Source organism: Cyclopterus lumpus, chromosome 11 (assembly GCF_009769545.1).
Source record: "Cyclopterus lumpus isolate fCycLum1 chromosome 11, fCycLum1.pri, whole genome shotgun sequence".
NCBI lineage: Eukaryota > Metazoa > Chordata > Actinopteri > Perciformes > Cyclopteridae > Cyclopterus > Cyclopterus lumpus.
Window position 1 is genome coordinate 18,249,865 of NC_046976.1, and position 21,791 is coordinate 18,271,655.

The 21,791-nt window shown below is 48.0% G+C and overlaps 3 protein-coding genes across 5 annotated transcripts; 1 reads left to right on the forward strand and 2 right to left on the reverse strand.

The window, feature by feature from the left end:
• Window positions 1-4,910: 4,910 nt before the first annotated feature.
• Window positions 4,911-11,119, reverse strand: e2f3 (E2F transcription factor 3). Of its 2 annotated transcripts, none has more exons than XM_034545994.1 (7): window positions 10,822-11,119; window positions 9,144-9,249; window positions 8,355-8,601; window positions 7,856-7,987; window positions 7,445-7,559; window positions 6,874-7,060; window positions 4,911-6,586 (listed from the first exon to the last, which is right to left on the reverse strand). In XM_034545994.1, the coding sequence occupies exons 2-7, from the start codon at window positions 9,172-9,174 to the stop codon at window positions 6,309-6,311; spliced, it is 990 nt and encodes a 329-aa protein (XP_034401885.1). In that variant the 5' UTR covers window positions 9,175-9,249; window positions 10,822-11,119; the 3' UTR covers window positions 4,911-6,308. The 2 variants fall into 2 exon arrangements, with proteins under 2 accessions (XP_034401885.1, XP_034401886.1); XM_034545995.1 differs by lacking the exon at window positions 10,822-11,119 and adding an exon at window positions 10,738-10,810.
• Window positions 11,120-11,375: 256 nt separating this feature from the next.
• srfbp1 (serum response factor binding protein 1) lies at window positions 11,376-14,650 on the reverse strand. The gene is made up of 3 exons (XM_034544850.1): window positions 14,536-14,650; window positions 13,566-14,111; window positions 11,376-13,470 (listed from the first exon to the last, which is right to left on the reverse strand). The coding sequence occupies exons 2-3, from the start codon at window positions 14,097-14,099 to the stop codon at window positions 11,833-11,835; spliced, it is 2,172 nt and encodes a 723-aa protein (XP_034400741.1). The 5' UTR covers window positions 14,100-14,111; window positions 14,536-14,650; the 3' UTR covers window positions 11,376-11,832.
• Window positions 14,651-14,676: 26 nt separating this feature from the next.
• Window positions 14,677-21,745, forward strand: maco1a (macoilin 1a). Of its 2 annotated transcripts, none has more exons than XM_034544853.1 (11): window positions 14,677-14,947; window positions 15,825-15,966; window positions 16,152-16,278; window positions 16,358-16,481; window positions 16,614-16,792; window positions 17,051-17,615; window positions 17,732-17,890; window positions 18,095-18,277; window positions 18,412-18,532; window positions 19,125-19,299; window positions 19,909-21,745. In XM_034544853.1, exons 1-11 carry the CDS (start codon window positions 14,868-14,870, stop codon window positions 20,109-20,111), a joined length of 2,058 nt encoding a protein of 685 aa, XP_034400744.1. In that variant the 5' UTR covers window positions 14,677-14,867; the 3' UTR covers window positions 20,112-21,745. The 2 variants fall into 2 exon arrangements, with proteins under 2 accessions (XP_034400744.1, XP_034400743.1); XM_034544852.1 differs by having other exon boundaries at window positions 14,695-14,947; window positions 16,584-16,792.
• Window positions 21,746-21,791: the final 46 nt, after the last annotated feature.

Sequence of the window (21,791 nt, forward strand, 5' to 3'; positions counted from 1 at the left end):
AGTCACAGAGGAGGGGGGACCCAATGCAAATGACATGCAAATGACCCAAACGCCGGTCTCGGTCTCTGATTGGCTGGAGCCGACGGGCCCTGTTTGGTCCGAAGCAAATACTCAAGGGTGGAACTAAAGTAAAGTGAACACCCACTGGAGAGGAGAGGGAGAGAGAGGAGGTTCACGACAGGTCAGGACGGCTGTCATCACAACAGCTGAAGCTTGATACGCCCACACCACGGTGTGTGTGTGTGTGTGTGTGTGTGAGAGAGAAAGAGAGAGAGAGGAAAAATCCAGACCTCGGGCCGGGGAACAAGAACGAAGCAGACGCTGCGTATCCGACCGCTCTGCAGTCACCAAAAGCCAGGACCCAGTCGTGTGTGTGTGTTTGTGTGTGTGTGCGACAGGAAGTCTACATATAAATATGGCGACCTGGTCGCAGTCGTACAGACGCTCGACAAGAGGGTGGTGGCCGAGACCGGAGCCTCCCGTGAAGCGGTCAAGCCTTTGCACAGACGAGCCCCTGAACACACACACACACACACACACACACACACACACACACACACACACACACACACACACACACACACACACACACACACACACACACACACACACACACACACACACACACACACACACACACACACACACACACACACACACACACACACACACACACACACACACACACACACACACACACACACACACACACACACACACACACACACACACACACACACACACACACACACACACACACACACACACACACACACACAGCAGTTCATTGATCCCTCTCTTAACCATCAACAGGAGTGGGTGCTTCCACTTTCCTTATATATTTTTTTTAGTGTGTGCATTTCTTGTCTTCTATCTGTGCGAGTTGGGCGGACACGTAATCCAAAGCTGGAGGAATCGTGTCGTCGAGGCAACGGGCCTAAAGAACACATGGACGTTACCTCAGATAACTCGCACGGTGATGAACGTTGTGGGCTAAAAAAACCCCCCAAAAAACAAGGCACAATCCACAAAAACCCGCGACCCGCTCAATTACCTCTGGCGTGCCAGATGGCGAGAACGATTGGATAATTACTTTGACGAGCAGAAACTGAAAGAGGAAAGAAGTAAAAAAAAAAAAAAAATGTAAAAAAAAGTGAAACATTCTCTTTTCTTGTGCTCCTAGTTGAACCCCTCCTGCTGGAGTACAAACTGACACACAAAAATAAAAAAGTAATGCGATGGCACCGACGGGTTCTCCCCCTGAACCTCCTCATTGTCTTCATCCTGAGGACTGAATGACGAGAACCTAACGCGGAGGACAAAGACTGCCAAAAGAAGCCGCTGTGACTTCCAGCTCGGGCACGAGGTAGTCATTAGCTCACCAGCTGCGGTGGTTCGCCGACTAACCCCCCCCCCCCCCCATTTCAGGAAATACATCCCATTTCAGGGGATGTATTGATCAATATTCTCCTTATTGACACATTTCACTCAACTCTTCAGCTATGTAGTCATCAGACCCCCCCCCCCCCCCCCCCCCCCCCCCCCCAGAAACCAGGCCAGTCAACACGCCAAAGAGAGCGAGGTTGTGTCAGGTGCTTTTGCGTTCCAGTCGAGTCTGGAGGGGTGGATGAGTGTGAAAGGTCCACAGTCTGCATCCATCACAGTGTTGCACTTATGGATACAAAAATAAGTGAGGGACATAATTGCTTGGAGAGTGAATACAAAAGGGGAGCTCGAGACTAACTGTCGGGGTTTTTAAAAAACATTTTTTTTTTTAGAAATGAAGATTAAAATGTCTCGTCTGCGCCACAGCGTTCAGACACCGGAGAGCAAACTGAAAACCTGTTTTAGTTCAACCACGTTAAAAAAAAAAAAAGGAGTCTCACTACGGTGTACTCTGGAGGCTGTGGAGGACGCGGCAATGTCACAGATTGTTTTGGTTTGGGTGGAGAAGCATTTTGCTCATTCTTTTCTCTGGAGAAAGGCCAAGAACTGACATGACGGACGAGGAGTAGAATCAACAGAGCGCTGCAGGGACGACGAGATGCTGGAGGCCAAACCAGGAAGTTGGCGTCGCATCCGGATCCCTCGACGAAAACAAAAAGACAAGGGGGGGTGTTTCTCCATTAAATCATTGCAGAAAATAAACTCGAATATTAATCTGCACGCATAAACACAACTGTGATCACGGTAAAAAAAAGAGAAGTCGCCCCCTGGTGGTCAGGAGAGAGAATGCAGAAAAGCCAAAACGTCGGGCTATAAAACGACCTACACCTGCGGTGTGCATGACTTCATCGCCACCACCAGGCTAAAGGCGGACGGGTCGCCGTGACGACGCCATGCATCCACTTGACAGTAACCGCCTCGTTAGAGACGCGCAAAAGCTTCTGAATTCACCAAGACGGGTATTTACTCACAAAGGGGGGGGGGGGGGGGGGGACTGTAAAAATCTCTAAAAGCTTACGTTAACAACAGACCTCAGTTCAGGCATCCGCCTACAAACAGACTTTAAAGAAAAACAACAACAAAAACGTTGACATCCAATGCGACGGAACTCCTTCCTGCAGCGCTCTGTTGAAAGCATAAAAAACCCGGCTGCACCTGAATGCAACATCCCCAGCCCCCTCGGTGCTGTTCGGGCCACAGCGTACATCCGGAACATCTGTCTAGACAGAAGTTCAGCCTTCGTAAGCTTCAACAGACAGGTAGAGGTGTGCCTGCAGGTGCTTTACCCCCCCCCCCCCCCCCCGACACACACACACATCTAAACCAACACATCCGGAGGGCCCTATCCAATCAGGTGTGCGTTGGCCGTGCAGCCTCTCACTGCGAGAGCTCCGGGTGATGAATCAAAACTACTCCCGTCCTGCTCTCTCACCAGCCGTCTCATTCATAAACCCAAAATATCGCCTAAAAGGCAGCCGATTGGCCTGCGAGCGCACAGCGCAAGAAGACGGCGTGCTCTCGCTGGCCAATGAGAGGCGAGTAGTAGCTCGCTCGCTTCCATGCTTCCTCTTTAACCCTCTTATTCTCTCTCTCTCTCTGTCTGTCTGTCTCGGTACGTTAGAGCAGTCAAAACAACAGCCTGGCTGAAGAGAGCGCGGAAAACGAGCGCTGTATTTTTAAAAAAAGGGACAGCTGGACAAGACTATCAATTTACACTTTCCCCCCTCGCAGAGCCTTAAGTGGTGACTTAGTCCCGTCTCGCCCTTAAAGCCCAGACATCTGTGTATTTCTGTTCGGCGCTTTAAACCCTCCCGCCGAAGGTGACGAGGGAAGAGCACTCTTTCTTGTCTTGATTGATTGGCTGATTGACAGACGTATTGACTGATCTTTAACCGAGCCCCCCCCCCCCCCCCCCACCCCCCGAGACGGGAGCGGACTGACGTCAGGCCTAATTCAATACGACCCGATTCAATATTCACGTCGGGTTTCTCTTTTCTTTTCCCTCCCAGGACAAATCTTTGTGGCGCGGAGAGAGAAAAACAACAGAAACACACATGAATCAATAATAGCAGTGATCCAGTGACTCTCCGTGAACTCAAAAGGGGGGGGGCAATGGGGGGGGGGCGTGCCACCGTTTGTGGGGAACTGGGTTGAATGGGTTCTCGGCGGGGTGTTTTTTGGAGGTGCAACACTGCCACCTATGGACGGGTCTGAACGCTGCAGGCGCCGCCAAACGGATTACATCATCGCGTTGAGGGGCACCGATGTGTTTTTCTGAAGATGCTGCGGCTCAGACAAAGAGAAGCTGGGATGGAGATCGCTGTACGGGACAGATGGACGGGAGATAATTAAAACGACGTATTCAGGGGGAAGACTTTTAAAGTTGCACATCTGGCAAATATTCCACAACTTTAAAAAAAGTCTTTTATTTCATCAATCAACTTGCTTTCTGGGCTAAAGACTACATTCAACCGGTCTTTAAATTAAAAGACACAGATCTCTTTACTACAGACAAATATATTCACCATACCTTTTCTTACTATCCTAGATACACTAACCTATCTATTAAAAGGCCTAAAGCAATAATAATCAGGTCAGCAAGAACCAATGATGTCACTCAAACCTTTTTTTTTTTTTCATTGCCAGTTTTCAAAGAAAAGTCTTTATTGCTGCAAGAGACATCGTTTCTTAACGCGCGTGGAGACGATCTTCCGTTTCAACATAAAACTCACGAGCGGAAACCAAAGAAAAGGTTCAGACTTCAAAAAGACAAGACAAACTGTCACAGGTGTCCGTCCTGCTGCAGCAGCCTCAAGGGGCTCACGGGGTGGCGTTTTGGGAGATGAAACAATCCCGCCCCCCTCCTTTTACACGTGGACATTTCTATCGCCATGGGAGACGAAAAGACCCCCGCTGAGTTCAGGCGTCTTAAAAAGTAACGTCCACTTGATATGAAAACAGTACACTTCTCAGAAAGAGATGGGCAACACTTTTGTCAGTAAACATCCCAACTGTGTGATCGACGCAGGGTTTCTGTGGGAGCACACTGCCTCCTAGTGGCTGCTTGTATATTGCAACAGAGCTCGACCTCCCAGCGGGGGTCCAGAGGACATGATGCAATCCGAGGAGGGCAACAGAAATGTTGTTGATAAAGATCGACTCTTCTGGCTGGAGAGAGTTTGGACACATTTATGGAGCAGCTGTTCAATAACATCTGTATAGATTTTAAAGGGTTAAAATAAGAAACATCTGGTATTTACTTAAATACTATAAAACAAAATGTTTCAACATGCAACGGCCACTAATATTATGAAAAACTAATTAGTAAACCCAAGATTTCACTAGAGCAAACAGAAAACTTATTGCAACATCTTTATAAACGACTTATAACTATGTATCGTCTGACAGCCAACGAATACGATTAGTCACACAAAATGAACGTATTTTAATTGTACGATTTTTTTTTCTTTTATTATTTATCGATACATTTGACTGTTCGGTGAAGAAGTAAAAAAGAAAAAACATTAAAAGAAACATTTTCTTTCCTCGTGTCTTTTCTTTCCTCTGCTTTGCCGTGGTTTAAAACACAACATTTGAGCAAGTAAACAAAAATAAATCCACCAGTCAGTCAATCACAGACGATTTCAAAACACATTCAAATTATGTTCAAATATCATTACCATACAAAAACTAAAAAGACGAACACAAAACATCTTAATGGAGAAAACGGTATCTGTACTTTGAACCGCTGTGGATCCTTCACAGGTCTTCATCAACCCCTCTTCATCTCTTTTAAATCTTACTCAAATCAAATGCCACATTAACGGAGCCATACTCCACGTTTAGAGCATATCCATGGGTGAGTGGACCCGGGCGGCTAGCAGCTAACAGTGCAAAGAGCAACAGCGCCGACGTCCACGGGGAACACGAGGGGGGAATCGGAGCGGCCGTCACGCCAAAAGAAAACCGACTCTTAAGGCACTCGATCGTCCGCACGAGTTTTCCAGTTGCGTGGCGATCACCTTTTAACGTTCCCGTGCGTCTTTAATAATACTTTGACGATAAAAACCGACACTCTGAACTGGGCTCTTCGAAGTCGACGGTTCTGCTACGGCCTCTGCTACCGTCGAGAAAGCTACCGGAGAGCCCTGAGAAAAAAAAACGACGCAGCCACGACCGGAGACGACGGTCGGGCTTTTAAAAACGGGCGGATCGATGTCGACATTAAATCCTAGAATGACAACGTCAGTGTCGCTTTGACATTAGAAACATTTTTGGTGTAATGACACTTTCATTCAGACATTCACGCGGTCCACCAAGTCGGTTTTTTTTAGTGCGCCAGCAAACCCCCGACTTCATGTTCCTTTACCTAAAAATGAGTCCGGGGGGATTTCCACACATGAGTCATAATTTATACAACAAAGACACAGTATCGGCCGATACCGAGATTTTAGGTGCGAGTCATTTCTAATGCCTTTAATCACGTGGTCACAATGCATAATGTCATCTTTCCGGTGGCACGGTCAAGAACAACCCCCCCCACACCCCCTGCACTGAGGCACTGAGACCTGGAGAAGGACACTTGAGGACGCCCCGACAGATTAAAGCTCTGAAATAAAGCGATTGTTTTATAAACGGCATGCATGTCAGTCCAAGTCCTGCAGACGACGAGGAAGCCATCCTCCACATACCTGAGCATCAGTAAATCACAGTCACATTGTCCAGGATAGGAAAATGTAAATGTAAATTGTAAAAAAAAAAATTAAAAAAAATTCCCCCTTTGTATCGTGTCCCCTTGATATCCGGTTTGTGAGAAGGTGGCAATCGCCTCCAAACTTATCGAATTCCCAAAAAGCAGCTGCTCAGAGAAGGGGCAGGTCTAGGGGCAATTGGTCCAGGTCGAAAGACGAGAAGAGGTCAGTGATGCCCTCATCCTCATTCAGGCTCAGGAGGTACTCCTCCCCGCTGAGGGAGAGCGCTAGAGGCGGAGTGAGGGTAACAAAGCTCTGCTGATCTCCAGAGGTGGGTGGGAGGAAGGTGTGCATGGGTGAGACGGGGGTGACAGTGACGGGCGATGAGTGTTGCGTCGGCTCGGACGGGCTGGAGATAATATCAACTCCGGAAGTACGGATCGCGTTGTCTGGAAAGATAACGGGAGTGTGGACAGGGAGAAATGGGGGAGGGAGGGGTGGAAAAAGAGATGAGCGGCGGATGTTTAGAAAAGAAAAAGCAAAACGTGAGCCAACAATCTACAACGTAGGATGAGAAGTAGATCGTCTCTTATAGGAAAAGGTTCCCGTGTAGGCGAAGCCACCCCCTCCCTCCCTCCATTAGGTATTCGACTCCCTCTCAATGCCGACAAAGTGCCGTTTTCACAAGAGCGGCCAGGCGGGGGACCCCGGGATGCGTTTAAAGTGCAAGACTCACCTTTGGAAGACACCTGGACGAAGGACGAGTAAGGCACGAGGGGCGCAGCGCTGTTCCCATTGGCCGAGGGGTTCGAGTGGCCTCTGTTGGCGACGGAGCCGTCAGTGACGTCCATCGGCACGGGGTCCTCGGAGCAGAGGAACGCCTCGATGGGCCCCTGTGTGCTGCTGAGGTGGACCTGGAGGCTCTGAGCGGAGCGGAAGCAGAGAGAGAGAGAGAGAGAGAGAGCGAGAGAGAGATTCTATTAAAAAAAAAGAAGGGGTTTTCCGATCGTGAGCGGACACTTAAGCGTGAGCGGCGTCTGGGGAGGATGCGTTTAGTAGAACGGTTTAATGTAAGCCGCATCAGTCAAAACAAAGCAATTAACCACGCTGTATATGTTCGACTGGGGATTCAAGTCAGAGTACCGAGGCCACGTCCACACCACCGTGTTCTGTGCCAAAGAGCCGAGTGTCCACAATGATGGCCATTTCAATAAAAAAAAAACTTACTAGTGTGGATTAAGCTTGAGTTTCACTGGAAAAAAAGAAAGAAAAAGAACACAGTTGACGGATTATGTTGAAACGTGTACCTCTTCTGGGTGCGGCACCTCCAGTTTGGTCTCTGCGGGGGCTTTGATCACAATCACAGTCTGTTCTTTCAAGCTGGGAATCCTTTGGACGTCCTCGTAGGTCAAATAGGCGAACGTGATCCTCCCGGTTAAGGAATATTTAAAAAAATCACCCCGGGGAGGGGTTTGTGTACAGGATGCACTCGGTGGTGAAACCCAAAAGATTACCCATCGTAAGCGACACACTAGCGGTGGGTCGGGGCAGGAGGCACAGACCCCCTCCGCTGTTGGTGAGGATTGGCTTTTGGACACATGACCAATGACGCTTTCCACACTTTGCTCGGGGTCAACCCCGTTTGATCCGACTGAATCTGGGTCACAACAACAACGGCACGAAAATGAAGCCGAAACTACGAACCAAAAAAAGGATATCTCTGAGTGTTTTGGTTCTCGCACAGTTGGTGAACTTGCTTTGTGCAGCTTTGGATCAACTCGTCCAGCCTCCTCTCCTCCTCAACGAGAGCCTTCAGCTCTTGATCCATGTGCACGTTCACTTCACCGCCCCTGTGCACAGACACACACACACACACACACACACGCACACACGTGGGTGGGGTTGGAGATTAAAACCTCAACAAACATCACTAAAAACATACATCAAACTTTAACTGTCACGAAGCAATTAGGAATAAGACAACGGAGCAAAAACAATAACTGTACATAAAATACGGTCAATGAATTCAGATTGAGCTGCTGTGAACACCTAGTATAATGTCAGTCTTAAAGAAAATACATAAGTAATGATAATGTATAGATTGACAAATGTTTGTTGAATATTAAATCATTGTAAAAACACACTGACAAGGAGTCACATAACACTTTTAATGCGTTGTACAGCAGCACACAGTACCACTCACACGATCGTACTCACATCCACTCGACGAAGTTCTTGGACTTCTTTTTGATGAGCTGGATCCCCTCCAGGACGTTGGTGACGTCGTAGACGCGTCTCTTGGGGGCATTGAGCTCCTGCGCGGCGAGGTTCAGGTCCAACACCCCGTTGGCGGAGCGACTCAGCATCGCCGCGAACCTCTGCGTCAAGAAGCCGAGCGAGGTGTCGCAGCGCGACTTCGCGAACAGGGACTTGCGCACTATGGGATTGGGGGCGGGAGCGGGAGCTGGGGGAAAAAACACATTTTTATTTGTTACGATTCCCTTTCATATTAACTTAAACATTACACACACACACACTTTATAATTGCACTTTATCTTACACTGTATATTTTACATGTTATTCTATGTCTCGTCTGCACTTTGTTGATTGTTTATTTGTTGTCTACTGTTGTTGTTTGTTATGTCTGACGTCCTATGTGGCACCACCCACCACGTTAAGTTCCTTGTAGGTGTAAACCTACTTGGCTATTAAAAGTTTCTGATTCTGAGATTCATGTAGCGAAACAAGAAGAGAGTTAAAAGTTTCAATACCACATGACGCTCTTTGGTCATCAATGAATTCCTCTGATTTTATATTAAACTGAACACTGTCCACTGACGGTGGAGTCTGTTCCATTTAGATCCAGTGTTTGATGAAGGCGAAATTGAGCCTCGAGGAGTTGGGTCGAGATTTGACACACAAAAAACTGGAATATTGGCAATTAAAAAAAAAAAAAAAAAGTATTAAAAAAAATGTAAAAACAATCACTATAGTATAAAGTCTCACCCGTTCCTCCTGCTTCAGACACAGAGGCCATCTGCTTTTTGGAGATCCAGTCACCATCATGGAGGCCCTGGGGGTCACCGGCTTCCAGCTCCAGCCTTCTCTTTGCCTGAATAAAAACAACAAAAAGTAAAAGGTTTTGTGTTACAATATTATGCCTACTTAAAACTTTTAATTGGCATTTTTCTTAATGCATCAAGTGTTTCACAGGGCAGCCATTTTGGTGGACGATTATATACCTTATAAACTTGAACCCACTGTATTCACTTAGTGACTTTAATCTGCATGTAAATTAAAAGGCTATGAATATGCCTGTGCATTAAATATCATGCTCATCTCGTCACCTGGGAGCACGAGGAGTGTCATTACCCGTGGGGGGCGGGGGGGGTGTAATAGGGGTAATGGGGGAAAGAAGCTAGCTTCCCTCACCAGTGTGTTTAGCTAGTTGGAGCAACATCTCCCCATCCCCCTCCCACGCTCACCCAAGGCCTACCAGCAACGTGAGTTTTCTCCCCGGCAATAATGGACACCGCGCAGCTTCGCAGGTAACCTCCTTACCAACGTCTCCCCGACAGGAACCCGGTTGTTGAAGAGCGCTGACAACCGTGTGCGGCACGCGAAGACCAAAGTGGGCAAAAAAAGTCTGCTCCGACAAGGCGCGGTGTGATGCCTCAGCCCCAAGGTAAAACAAGCGTAAAGCTACCGGAAATACAGTAATGTAGCCGAGGCGTCACGAATTAACCTTCAAAATAAAAAAGCAAGCAACTGCCACACAACTTTGTTATCCTTTTTTTTTTAAACACACAACCACGAGATGGTAAACTAAAAGACATGTGTAAAAAAAAAACTAAAAAAACATCGACATATATACGTAAACATATATACACAAACACGTAACGTTAACACGGGTTTTCCCTGATCAACTTCCGAGGAACTTGAACACGGTTTTGCTTTATTTTGGAGGAGCAAACCCGTTTACTTTTCCACTCTCAAATCCACTATTATTTAATCAAGCGCCGCGTTTTACAATAAAGTGTATATGTTATATGGCCCCTACTTCTGAGGCGGAAAGGCATTTATAAATCACAACTTTTACTTAAAAGGCAATTTATTAATACGCCTTTATTCTGAAGACAGATTTAGCACTTCCGTTGACAGCCACAGTGATCTTCGTGTACTTCACGAAGCTAAGTAAAGTTGTATTTCGAGTTACAAATGGTGCCACCGCCGCCGTCCTCGCGCACGGGACCCAGTGGCTCGGACGACAAACCGCACAAGCAGCGAGATATATTTTATCAGGCTTATAACATAATTAAGAACACATGTAACCTACCAAGAGAATAGCTCGGTGAGGTTGCACAATAAACACGTGTGTGGCTACGGCTAACGTTACGCGTACTTTTACGTTACTTTAAACGTCAACCGGTAGAACCCAGCTCACGTTAATCATGACAATATGCTGCGTGACATCGATTTTACTCGGCAAGAAACTCGCATAGCAGCATTTTGTAAATTTTTAAAAAAAGTATACTTATTCCATTCAATCGAACCAAGCTCCAGCGCAATATTTGGTTAATCCGATTAGCATTTTCGGTACCTGAACCCGTCTGTCCCGCGTGTAGAGGGTCCGGGTAGGCGTGCGTGTGTGCGTGTGCGTGTGTGTGTGTCGTACTTCCCGTACCCGTCAGTTGGCTGGTTCGGCTCGAGAGCACCGAGGTTTTCACTCCCCCGGTTCTCCCGAGGCAGGACAGTGTTACGGTGGAGGTCTTCCCCCCCGCGTGAGCCCACCGACATTGAGGAAACCCTGTTTTCTCATGTTGTCCCGGTACCGTTACTACCGCTCGTGCAATATAACGTCACATCGCGCCGTATTAATCTCCGTCCGAAGGAAATGTATCTCCACTAATAAAAATCGTAACCAAGGTGACGCGAGAGCCCAGCCGAGCGCGAGGGCATTCCTCGCGCGAAGCTTGCGATTCACCCCGCGACGAGCTTTAAACCGAATTTGCATGTCGCCCGCTATTGGCTGCACGCCCTACGCACGTGGCGCCGCGTAACGTCTGACGCAGCCGCGTCCGACCAATGGCAACACGGCTCGGCAACAACAGCGGATCGCCGTCCTTCAGGCCGGTGATACTGGTACCATGTGCTGCGTTTATGTTTCTTTTTGTAATAATTGGAGGTAACATGTCATATTGCATTTAATGAAATGTTCTTAAAGTAAACACAGCAAAGTATATTGAAACTGTATCTTTATAAACTTCATATCGTTTAAACACACATGTTGGTACTATACAATATAACTGGACCCTAATTACAACTTAGGACAAAGCAGTGGAATCGTGTACAGGTGTATAAATTATTTTTTCCCAAAATAGAGAGAGAGGAACGCATGTGAAATCCCCACAAATACATTTCTAACAGAATTGTCATTCTTACAAAAAAACCTGTGTTCCTCAAACGGTTGTTAACTAGTTAAATCTTCAGGTGATGCATTTCACAGTTTAGAATGGAAAAAAAAAACACACACATTTCTCTTGATATTTAACACAACACACTTCTTCAGGTTTGAGCCACGAGGACGAAGAAGCAGTTCACGCCAAACGACGACGACGCTTATCCTCAACGTGTGTGCCAGACAACGAGGACCGCCCGATTATGGGATGTAGTCGGCGTTATTAAACAAACCGCTTCAGTCGTCCATGTCAAACTTGATCTTCTTCCCCTGGAAGGCCAGGATTTGTCCTTGCTGCTCCTTCCTTTTCTTACTGGCCTCCCAGGATGGATGCAGCGCCTGCTCTGGTGCCTGCTGGGTAAAGCCGCCGCCGCCGCCCCTGCGATCGTTCTGCCTCATGCCGTCACCCCTCCCTCGCCCCCGCCCTCTGCCGCCGGAGGGAAAGGAGTCTCTCTCCTGCTTCTGGAACCTGGGTTGTCTACTGAAATCCCCGTCTCGGCCCCCGCCACCCCTCGGTCTCCCTCGGCCGCCGAATCCATCCCCGCCCCTCCCTCTGCCCCCACCGGGCTTCGACGAAGACAGGGAAGAACAAAAGACTGACTGAAAAGATTTCCCTTTAGACTTCAGCCTGGACTCGAGCTCGTCGAGTTCACCCTGGAACTTGTCCGTACCGGCGCCTTCACGCCCCGTACTGGCCACGTCCCCTTCTCCACTTTTCTTCGTCTTCTTCTTCGTCTTCTTCTTCTTGCATCGGTTCACTTTTCCAACAAAGAAGCCGTCATCGCTCTCCTCAGACTGGGAGGACTGCTTGAGGAAACGTTCCTCGGTGCTGTCATCAAAGTACTCTTTCTCCTCACCGGCAGGCTCCAAATCGCTCTCTTCTTCTTCCCCGTCCATCTTTTTCTGGAGTACATCGGGTTTCTTTTCGGCCTGTTTAGCTTCTGGTTTACCTTTCTCCTCACCGTCTGATTCCAAATCACTCTCTTCTTCCTCGCATTTATTTTTCTGGAGTACATCGGGTTTCTTTTCGGCTTGTTTAGCTTCTGGTTTACCTTTCTCCTCACCGTGTGATTCCAAATCACTCTCTTCTTCCTCGCATTTATTTTTCTGGAGCACATCAGGTTTCTTTTCGGCCTGTTTAGCTTCTGGTTTATCTTTCTCCTCACCGTCCGACTCCAAATCACTCTCTTCTTCTTCCTCGTCCATCTTTTTCTGGAGCACATCGGGTTTCTTTTCGGCTTGTCCAGCTTGGGGTTTATCTTTCTCCTCATCGTCTGACTCTAAATCACTCTCTTCTTCTTCCTCGTCCCTCTTTTTCTGGAGCACTTCCGGCGCAGACCTAAGATCGGGTTTCTTTTCGGCTTGAGGTTTATTTCTCACAACGTCCTTTACTCCACTACCTTTTACTGACACTAATCTTACACTCCTAGCCTCTGACGTTTCTCTCCTTTGACCATCCGCAGGACTTGCTTTCCCCGTTTCTTTTTCGGGTTCAGCAGCAGCTGCATCTTCAGTGTCTTCGAGGAGATCGTCGTCTTCCTCCTCCTCCTTCTCCTCCTCCTCCTCCTTGTCGTCTAGGAGTTCCTTTTGCTCCACTGCAACGCCCCCCTCTTCTGTCTCCCTCTCTCCCTTTTCGTCCGGGGACTGTGGAGTCACCTTCCCACCTTTAATTTGCGCCTTTTCCTCCTCTTCCTGCTTTTCAGCCTTCATCCGCTCCTCTTTGAAGGCTTTCACGGCAGCTTTGAGGTCCTCAATCTTCTTGTTGAACTGAGGGTGAGTGGCGATGCGTGCTATGGCCCGGTCGGACGCAGTGGACTTGGGGTTTTTGCACACCTGTTCGAAGTGTAGATTCTTCTGCAAGGCCGTCTTGGACACCTGGTAACAGGGTGGGGGGGGTGGGGTTATCCAATTAGACATGGCACAAAGTGTGTCTACAGAAATGAATAAACAGAAGGTATTAAGAAACCTACCAGGTCGGGTGAGAGGGTCTTCATGGCGTGGATCTCCTCCAGCAGTCGGCCAGCTCTCCTCTGATTGCTCTCGACCTCCGTCTCTTTGCCCTTCTTCTTCTTCAGGGCGCCGCTCTGTCGCGTCAGCTTCCTGATGATCAGAGCCCTCACCCTCTTCACCTCCTTCCTCATCCTCACCACCTCGTTGTTGAGGTTCAGGCCCTCGTCTGGCTTTTTCTCTTTTGGTTTGTTGGGGAAAGGGTTCTTCTTTTTTTTCGCGCCGATTTTGTCTGCTGCCTTTGGGATTGCTTTGACTTCCGGTTCATCCCCACCTCCTCGTTCTTTGCCACCTCCCTCCTCTTTTTCTTCTTTCTGCAACCCATCCGCAGCATCATCTTTTATTGCAGCATCCCCTGTGTCCCCCATCTCCTCAATCTCTTCCTCCTTCTCCTCAATCTCTTCCTCCTCCTCCATCTCTTCCTCCTCCATCTCAATCTCTTCCTCCTGCTCCCCTTGTTCCTCAGCCGATGGCAGCACTTCCTCTAACGTCTCCATGGCAAATATGATCTGTTGAAAACATCAGCCGTCTTAAATCGCCACAACTGAACTTGACGGCAACAACCAGAACGGTATTCAATAAAACAGTGAAAACAATGAGAGAAAAAATGAACATGACTAATGAGACCCGAGACACCAAACTTCACAGCAGACGTTGGTTGTGCTGCATTAAAAACTCCCCCACGACACATTAATTTAAATTATATTAAATTGTATGACGTGAATACACTTTTTTAAAAACAATTTAAAACATATCAGCCGAGGGAGCAAAAGACGGCCAAACAAACGTGGTTTAGCCGCCAGCGTGGGTAACTTTCCCCACGCGACGTCACGCGTAAACGGGCTTATTTTTAACAACACACCGACGTTAACTCCACCACCGGCTCGTCAGCTCATACACGATCCACCGTGACCCCGTTATTATTACACTTACCGTTCAGAAAGCCCACATTAAGCGCTTAAAACCGAGAGAAATGCGTCGACTCGTAGGGGCGCAGCCATGTTTTTTTTTTCCCTCTCGTGACGTCAGACGCAAGAGGGGGAGGGGGGGGGGGGGGGGGGGGGGACGCGGCGTGTCGTGAAAAAAAAAAAAGGGGGGGGCGGTCCTTCAGCGGACTGTTTTTATTTATTTCTTTGTTTCATGTGCGTAAAACAACAACAATGGTGGATAATTGAAGTGGGCGAAGGAACGCGAGGGACGAGACGGATGACATCTCCAGTTACAGCCACCAGACCGAGATCTCACGGTAACCAACCGGGGGGAGGATGAAGCGGCGCAATGCGGACTGCAGCAAACTCCGACGCCCGTTGAAACGGAGCCGAATCACCGAGGGTATATATAGCAGGTACCGACGAGAAGAAGGAGGAAAAAAAAAGAAAAAGGGGGGCTGGAGGGACGTTATTGTATAACAATGGCGTCTCTCGCTGTAAATGTCAAGACGAGGCTGTGCGCTCGCGCGTTTATTTATTTTTATTTTATTTTGGGGGGGGGGTCGCACCGAGCTAACGTTGTGCATTGTGTCTGAAACGTTACGGGGCCCTGACGTTCAACGTGGGGTTTATTTCGTGCTTTTTATTTTCTCTCCGGTAGGTGAATTCAAATTCTGCCGTAAAATATACTAATAATTGTATTATTATTATTTTATTTTTAAAAAGATTATGTGTGGCTTGTGACATATTCCGCTCAATGCAAAACTGTCTATATATATGTGTATGTTTAAAAAAATAGTGTCATTTTGAGGGAATAATCAGGCTGGAGGGGGTGAGATGACAGCGGGGGCGCTCGTTTTGTAGTCCGGGGTGACGGCGGTGGCGGGGCTCTCACCTGTGCTCTTTGTCTGTCAGAGGTCTTAAATTGGAATACGACAGAGACAGAGACCCGACCCCCCCACCCCCCCCAAAAAAAAAAAAATCACGTCAAACTGGAACAAAGCGCGTGCGTTATTTCAGGAGAGGTTACAGCAGCCTTTTCCTATAAAGTGGATGAGGGATAAAAGAAACCAGCCGTGCTTTGACACGTGCATGTCCAGACACCTTATGCATTCTCTCTCTCTCTCTCTCTCTCTCTCTCATGTGACACTGGAGATGTCCTCATTATGACACCGCCTAAATCCTCTTTTTTTGTTGTTGTCTCGTGTCCTTTTTAAAAAATATTTTTCCTTTTTTTTTAAAATATTTTTTTGAAAACACCTTTCTCCCGTCTTGCCTTCCTTCACCTGGCAGTACGTTCCTGTACCTGAAGTTCCTGGTGGTGTGGGTGTTGGTTCTGCTGGCCGACTTTGTGCTGGAGTTCAGGTTTGAGTACCTGTGGCCCTTCTGGCTCTTCATTCGAAGCGTCTACGACTCCTTCAGGTATCAGGGACTGGTAAGGGCTTGTGCACCCCCCACGACATTTAAAGGACCATTACATGCATATCCAATGCACATTTCATACCATACTGTATTTACATGGCAGTGGTGTGTACACGCCACTATTATTATTATTATTATTGCATATGTCTGTGGTTGTTCTGCCATATTTAGTTGTCCGTGTCTTTCTCCTGCTCCTAGGCGTTCTCCGTTTTCTTCGTGTGTGTGGCGTTCACGTCGGACATCATCTGCCTCCTCTTCATCCCCGTCCAGTGGCTGTTTTTCGCCGCCAGCACCTACGTTTGGGTCCAGTATGTCTGGCACACAGGTCAGGTCCCCTAAAGTTCACCCGTGGCCTCTTTTTTTTCGGAGGGCTGATTTTATTTATGTTTGTTTTTTTTTTGCAGAAAGAGGAGTCTGTCTACCCACTGTGTCGCTGTGGATCTTGTTCGTGTACATCGAAGCTGCCATACGGTTCAAAGATCTGAAGAACTTTCACGTGGACCTGTGTCGACCCTTCGCCGCTCACTGGTAAAAACGGCCTTACGGGGGAGGCTTTGGATCAAAAAGTCGTGATTTTTAAAATACCGTCGCGTTTCAATATCTCACGCCTTTTTTTTACTTTTTAAAAAGGCGAGTTTGCGTTTCTCTCCACCTCCCCAGCATCGGCTACCCGGTGGTCACGCTGGGCTTCGGCTTCAAGAGCTACGTCAGCTACAAGATGCGACTGAGGAAACAGAAGGAGGTGCAGAAGGAGAACGAGTTCTACATGCAGCTTCTGCTGCAGGCTTTACCGCCGGAGCAACAGATGCTGCAGAGGCAGGAGAGGGAGGCGGAGGAGGGTGAGACACGCGCATGACACACACACACACACACACACACACACACACATCATGCATAGGGTGAACAAAGAGGAGAGGGTCTATTTTGTAGTTAATAGAAAGCAGAAAGTGTACCTGGGAAGAGCCCGCTGGGTCAGGGGATGTTCTCCGGTTTGACTCGCACTCCCTCCATTCTATGTCTACGTTCCTTTTATTACTTTGGTTCAACTCTTTGTTTGTGTGCGTCTTAACGCTGCCTTCCGTGTGCTCTCCTCCCAGCTGCCTTGGCTAAAGGGATCTCCGAGGTGGAACCCGCCGCCGCCGCCGCCGCTCCGTCCCAAAACGGAGCGCCTCCAGGAAAGAAAAGCCCCCCGGTCCCGCTACCGGAGCTGGAGTACCGGGAGAAGGGGAAAGACAGTAGTGCCGCGAAAGAGCGCGGCGAGGGCAAAAAACAACAACAACCCGCGGTCGGAATCAATAACAACAGTATTGTACACGCGCTGGACTCCAAACTGCAGGAGGCAGAGTACATAGAGAACTACGTCGGGGCGAAGAGACTGAATAACGACCTGGTCGGGGAGAACGCGCACGCCGACGCCAACGCCAACGCCGCCTCCAAAGAGGAGACGGCCGGGGCGGGGAAGAACTACAAAAATGCCAGCGGGGGCAACATTTCCAACTCGTCCCCGCGGAACCACAGTTCCTCAAACGGCAGCGTCCTGCCGGGTTCCTCGACCGGCGGTAAGAACGAGAAGAAGCAGAAGGGGGCGGGGAAAGGGCAGAAGGACCCGGTAGAGAACTGCATCCCCAACAACCAGCTGGGCAAGCCGGACGCTCTCGTACGGTAAGTAACGCACGCCGTCGGACCGTCGCCGAAGGGTCGGGGTCGGGGTCGCCACCTGACCTTCAATAACGGGAACGATTGAGACTTTTTCTTAATCTCCCCCCGCCCCCGAACAGGCTGGAGCAGGACGTGAAGCGCCTGAAGGCCGATCTCCAGGCCAACCGGCAGTTGGAGTCGGAGCTGCGCAGTCAGCTCTCCTCGATGAGCAGCCAGGACCGCAGCCTGCGCTCCGAACTGGGCCAGCTCCGCCAGGACAACGAGCTGCTGCAGAACAAGTGGGTACACCGGTGCGGCGTCCTCGGAGGGCAACCTCTTGGCCGACAATCGTACATAATTTGTGAGGCAATAAACGGCATTAAACGTTAATCTCTCCGTTGGGACCGCAGCTCCACATTTCATCTCCAAAGTGTCTTCCTCTTCTTTCTTTTTTTTTTACGATCCGGCCCGCTTGACCACGTCTCCTCCTCTCCGCGCTGCAGGCTCCACAGCGCCGTCCAGTCCAAGCAGAAGGACAAGCAGACCATCTCCCAGCTGGAGAAGAGGCTGAAGGCCGAGCAGGAGGCCCGCGCCCTCGCAGAGAAACAGCTGACCGACGAGCGGAAGAGGAAGAAGATGGAAGACGCCACGGCCGCCCGAGCCGTGGCGTTGGCCACCGCCACCAGGTACGATCCAGGCCCAGCTTCCACTCGTTCGAATCGGCGCATAGCGAGACAGGAAATTAAAGATCGGTTGACTCGCGGGCACATTTGCAATTTTAAAAGTGTATTTTTGTTTCTTTTCCTCTTCTGGCCGACAGAGTGGAGTCGACTGACTCTCTGCGCGGTCGCATCAGAGAGCTGGAGAACGAGTGCAAGAAGCTCAGCATGGACTCGAAGCTGAAGGAGGAGCAGATTCGGGATCTGGAGGGCAAGTGTCAGGTGAGGATGGAAAGACTCCTCTCTTTCTCTCTCTCTCTCTCTCTCTCTCTCTCTCTCTCTCTCTCTCTCTGGTGGTGTTGGGCTAACAAAGCTGTGCTTCCCGGGTCATTAACGAGATTGTAAAATCTGTGATTTTAAAGTCTGTGGTGAGCTCTTATTAACAGGCGGCTGCTGCTCTTGAGTCTCTCACAACAGCTGGGGATCACTTTATTGGAATGATAATTAATCTAATTAAATAAATAGACCCTCCCCCTCCCCCCCGTGCCTTCTGATGTACTTAGCACAGCTTTGTTCCAGAGCGACTTCTAGCACGTGGTTTTACGTCACCAAAATGTTTGTCTTATCTTTTGTATGGCCCCTTTTTTAAATAACATTACAGCCACTGAAACATTTTTTTTAAAACTTTTTTCCGTTGAGATGTGCGCCACTAAAAAAAAAAAGCTTCTGCCGTAACATCGGCCTCCTTTTGTCAGTTCGGTATACGGAGCCGCTTGTTTTCCACACCTTGTGTACCTGGTATAAAAATGTACATGTTTTGTATTTATTCATCTCACGGCCAGTGCTGTTTTCTCACTTCCTCTCCTCCTCTCAGGAGCTGCGGAAGTACAAAGAGAATGAGAAGGACACGGAGGTGTTGATGTCGGCGCTGTCGGCCATGCAGGAGAAGACCCAGCACCTGGAGAACAGCCTGAGCGCCGAGACCCGGATCAAGCTGGACCTCTTCTCGGCACTCGGCGACGCCAAGAGGCAGCTGGAGATAGCGCAAGGTAGCGGATGGGGGGGGGGCACGCAGCCGCCGCCGCCGCTGCCGCCTACCTACCAACGGGGTTCACGTGGCGCGATGGCAGATCAGACAACCCGCGATAACAATCGGAGCTCCGTCGGTGGCGAAAACAAACACTCTTTAAGTAGACGTGAATTTTCTCCGAGCGATTTTTACGCCACCGCCCGTTTCACAGCGTTTTTGATAGTTGGGCCACTTTCAACATGGGGAACGTTACCCTTTAACCATCTGTAAAAGATTTATAATTCTAATTTTGGACATAAAATCAATATAACGACCGTACAGGGGTACCAGCCCCCCTTTTTTAACATGGGCGTACGGCCATGTTAAAAAGCTAGGAATCAGGACTACTTGTTTGTTTTTTTTAGAGGATTTTTATATTGTTGTGATGAAGATTTATGATTTATATTTGTCTGCTGAACTAACCAAAAAAACGAGCATTCCTGTCCCAACTAATCCGTTAATGTGCTTTTTATCATGATTAATATCCATATTGTGCATATAAAATCTTATATCTTCAGCAGGAAGCGTATAAGTGACCCTAGACCCGGTGACCCTGACTGTCTCTCTGTGTCCTCGCTCTCCTCCCCAGGCCAGATCCACCAGAGGGAGCAGGAGATCGCGGAGCTGAAGCAGAAGATAGCGGAGGTGATGGCGGTGATGCCCAGCCTGTCCTACTCCTCGGACGGCGGCAGCCTCGGCGCCGGCGTCCCGCACTACTCCTCCAAGTTCATGGACAACAGTCCCTCCTCCCTGGACCCCAACGCCTCGGTCTACCAGCCCCTCAAAAAGTGACTCGGACAGAAACACTTTTTCTTTTTTCTTTTTTCTTTTTTCCGAGTCGACGGTTCTTTTGCATTCTGATGTACCGCAGACCCCCCCCCCCCCCAATACATGTGTGTTTTTGTTTTATTATGAGAACTAATGTTTTGAGAGGGTTGTGTACAATCGTGACTTTGTTGTTGTTTACTTTTGGGATTGAGCCATTAGACAGGGTGCTCTGTTTGAAGAAAGGTACACCGCAACTCGTTGGTCAAATGTTGTGCATCGTCTTCTTTTGATCATTTATTTGTATTAATATATTTTAAACGATAGGCTTTTCATGATGGGTTATATGAAAGACTGGTAAGGAAACATGAATGTAAAAACTATTCATGTTTTTTTTTTCTGTACCGTTTTATTTAAATCCGTGGTGTTTTTGTTTGTTTTTCGACAGTGTACGTGTCTTCTGAACTTTTTTTTTTTTTAATTTGAGCGGATAAAAAAAACGTTTGCTCCAGCACGAGTCTCATCCTCCGAGGATCGCCTGATGAAGCGGATGTTCTTTCCTAGATTTGACCAGGCACTGCCAAAATGTTAACGTTCACCTTTTTGTTTGATTTATTTATTTTGTTCCTCTCCCTCTGGACCAAATTTAGACCCATTAGGTTACATGTTGCTCACCGGATTCAATGATGTCGAGGTAACTGGTTTCGTTACCGTTATTTTAAAAGATTTTTACAGTGCCTTGCCGTTTTTCTCTTTTCTCACATTCAGAAACCGCATCCACGCCGTCTCTCGCTCTCCGAGTCGTTTCTCATTTGAGATTTCTCGCACTTCGATCATTTTCTTTTCTTTTTTTCTTTCTTCAATTCAGTATTCAAGAAGCCCGAAACTTTGAGTGGATCATAGTGTTACCTAAAAAGGTGTGTTTAAAAAAAAAAAAAAAAGAGTCTCGGTAACGCCAACCACACTGATTGTCTGCTATCGTGCCCCGGAGTCGGCATTTAGTTGTTTACAACCATGTACATTAACCGAGGAATGTTGTTTTTATTTGTTTATTTCCGTTCTTAAGTGCCAAGTGTTTATGTTCGGTTGCCCATCCAGACCTCGATCGATGTAGCTAGCACTTTTTTTTAAATTTTTTTATTTATTTTGTGTGTCGTTGTTATTTATATATATTTTTGTTGTTGTTGTCATTAGAACATAATCAGATGGTGTTGTGTTTACAAGGTTCTGGGCTGATCATGGCGAGGCAGCAGATGTTTTTATTGAGTGGAGTGGCACGTCCTTTGATATACTTCCCATCATATTCTGTTGATTTTCTACCAGGTAGGATTCTGTGAATGTGATGGGGGGAGGGAGGAAATACCCCCCCCTCCCCTAAAAAAAAAAAAAGTATTATTTGTGGTGGATCGCTCTGGTGTCGTGAATTCAGTTCTGAAGTTGCATTTTTATAAGTTTTGTGTAAAAGGACGAGAGGGAAGTTTACAAAAAAAAAAGGGGAGGGATGAAGAAGAAAAAAGTGCTTTGTTTTGATCTTTTTCATTGTTCCGCCATGTTTGTTTTTCTTTACTCAAAGTGATGGTGGCTGTGTCACTCTTTTTTTTTTTCCACTCCATCACTATTAAAGAAAGTCTTGCTGGTGGCAATGCAAGCTGTTCAGTGTGCGCGTGTGCGTGTCATCCTCCTGTGTGTCGAGTTTTCCTTCTTGTG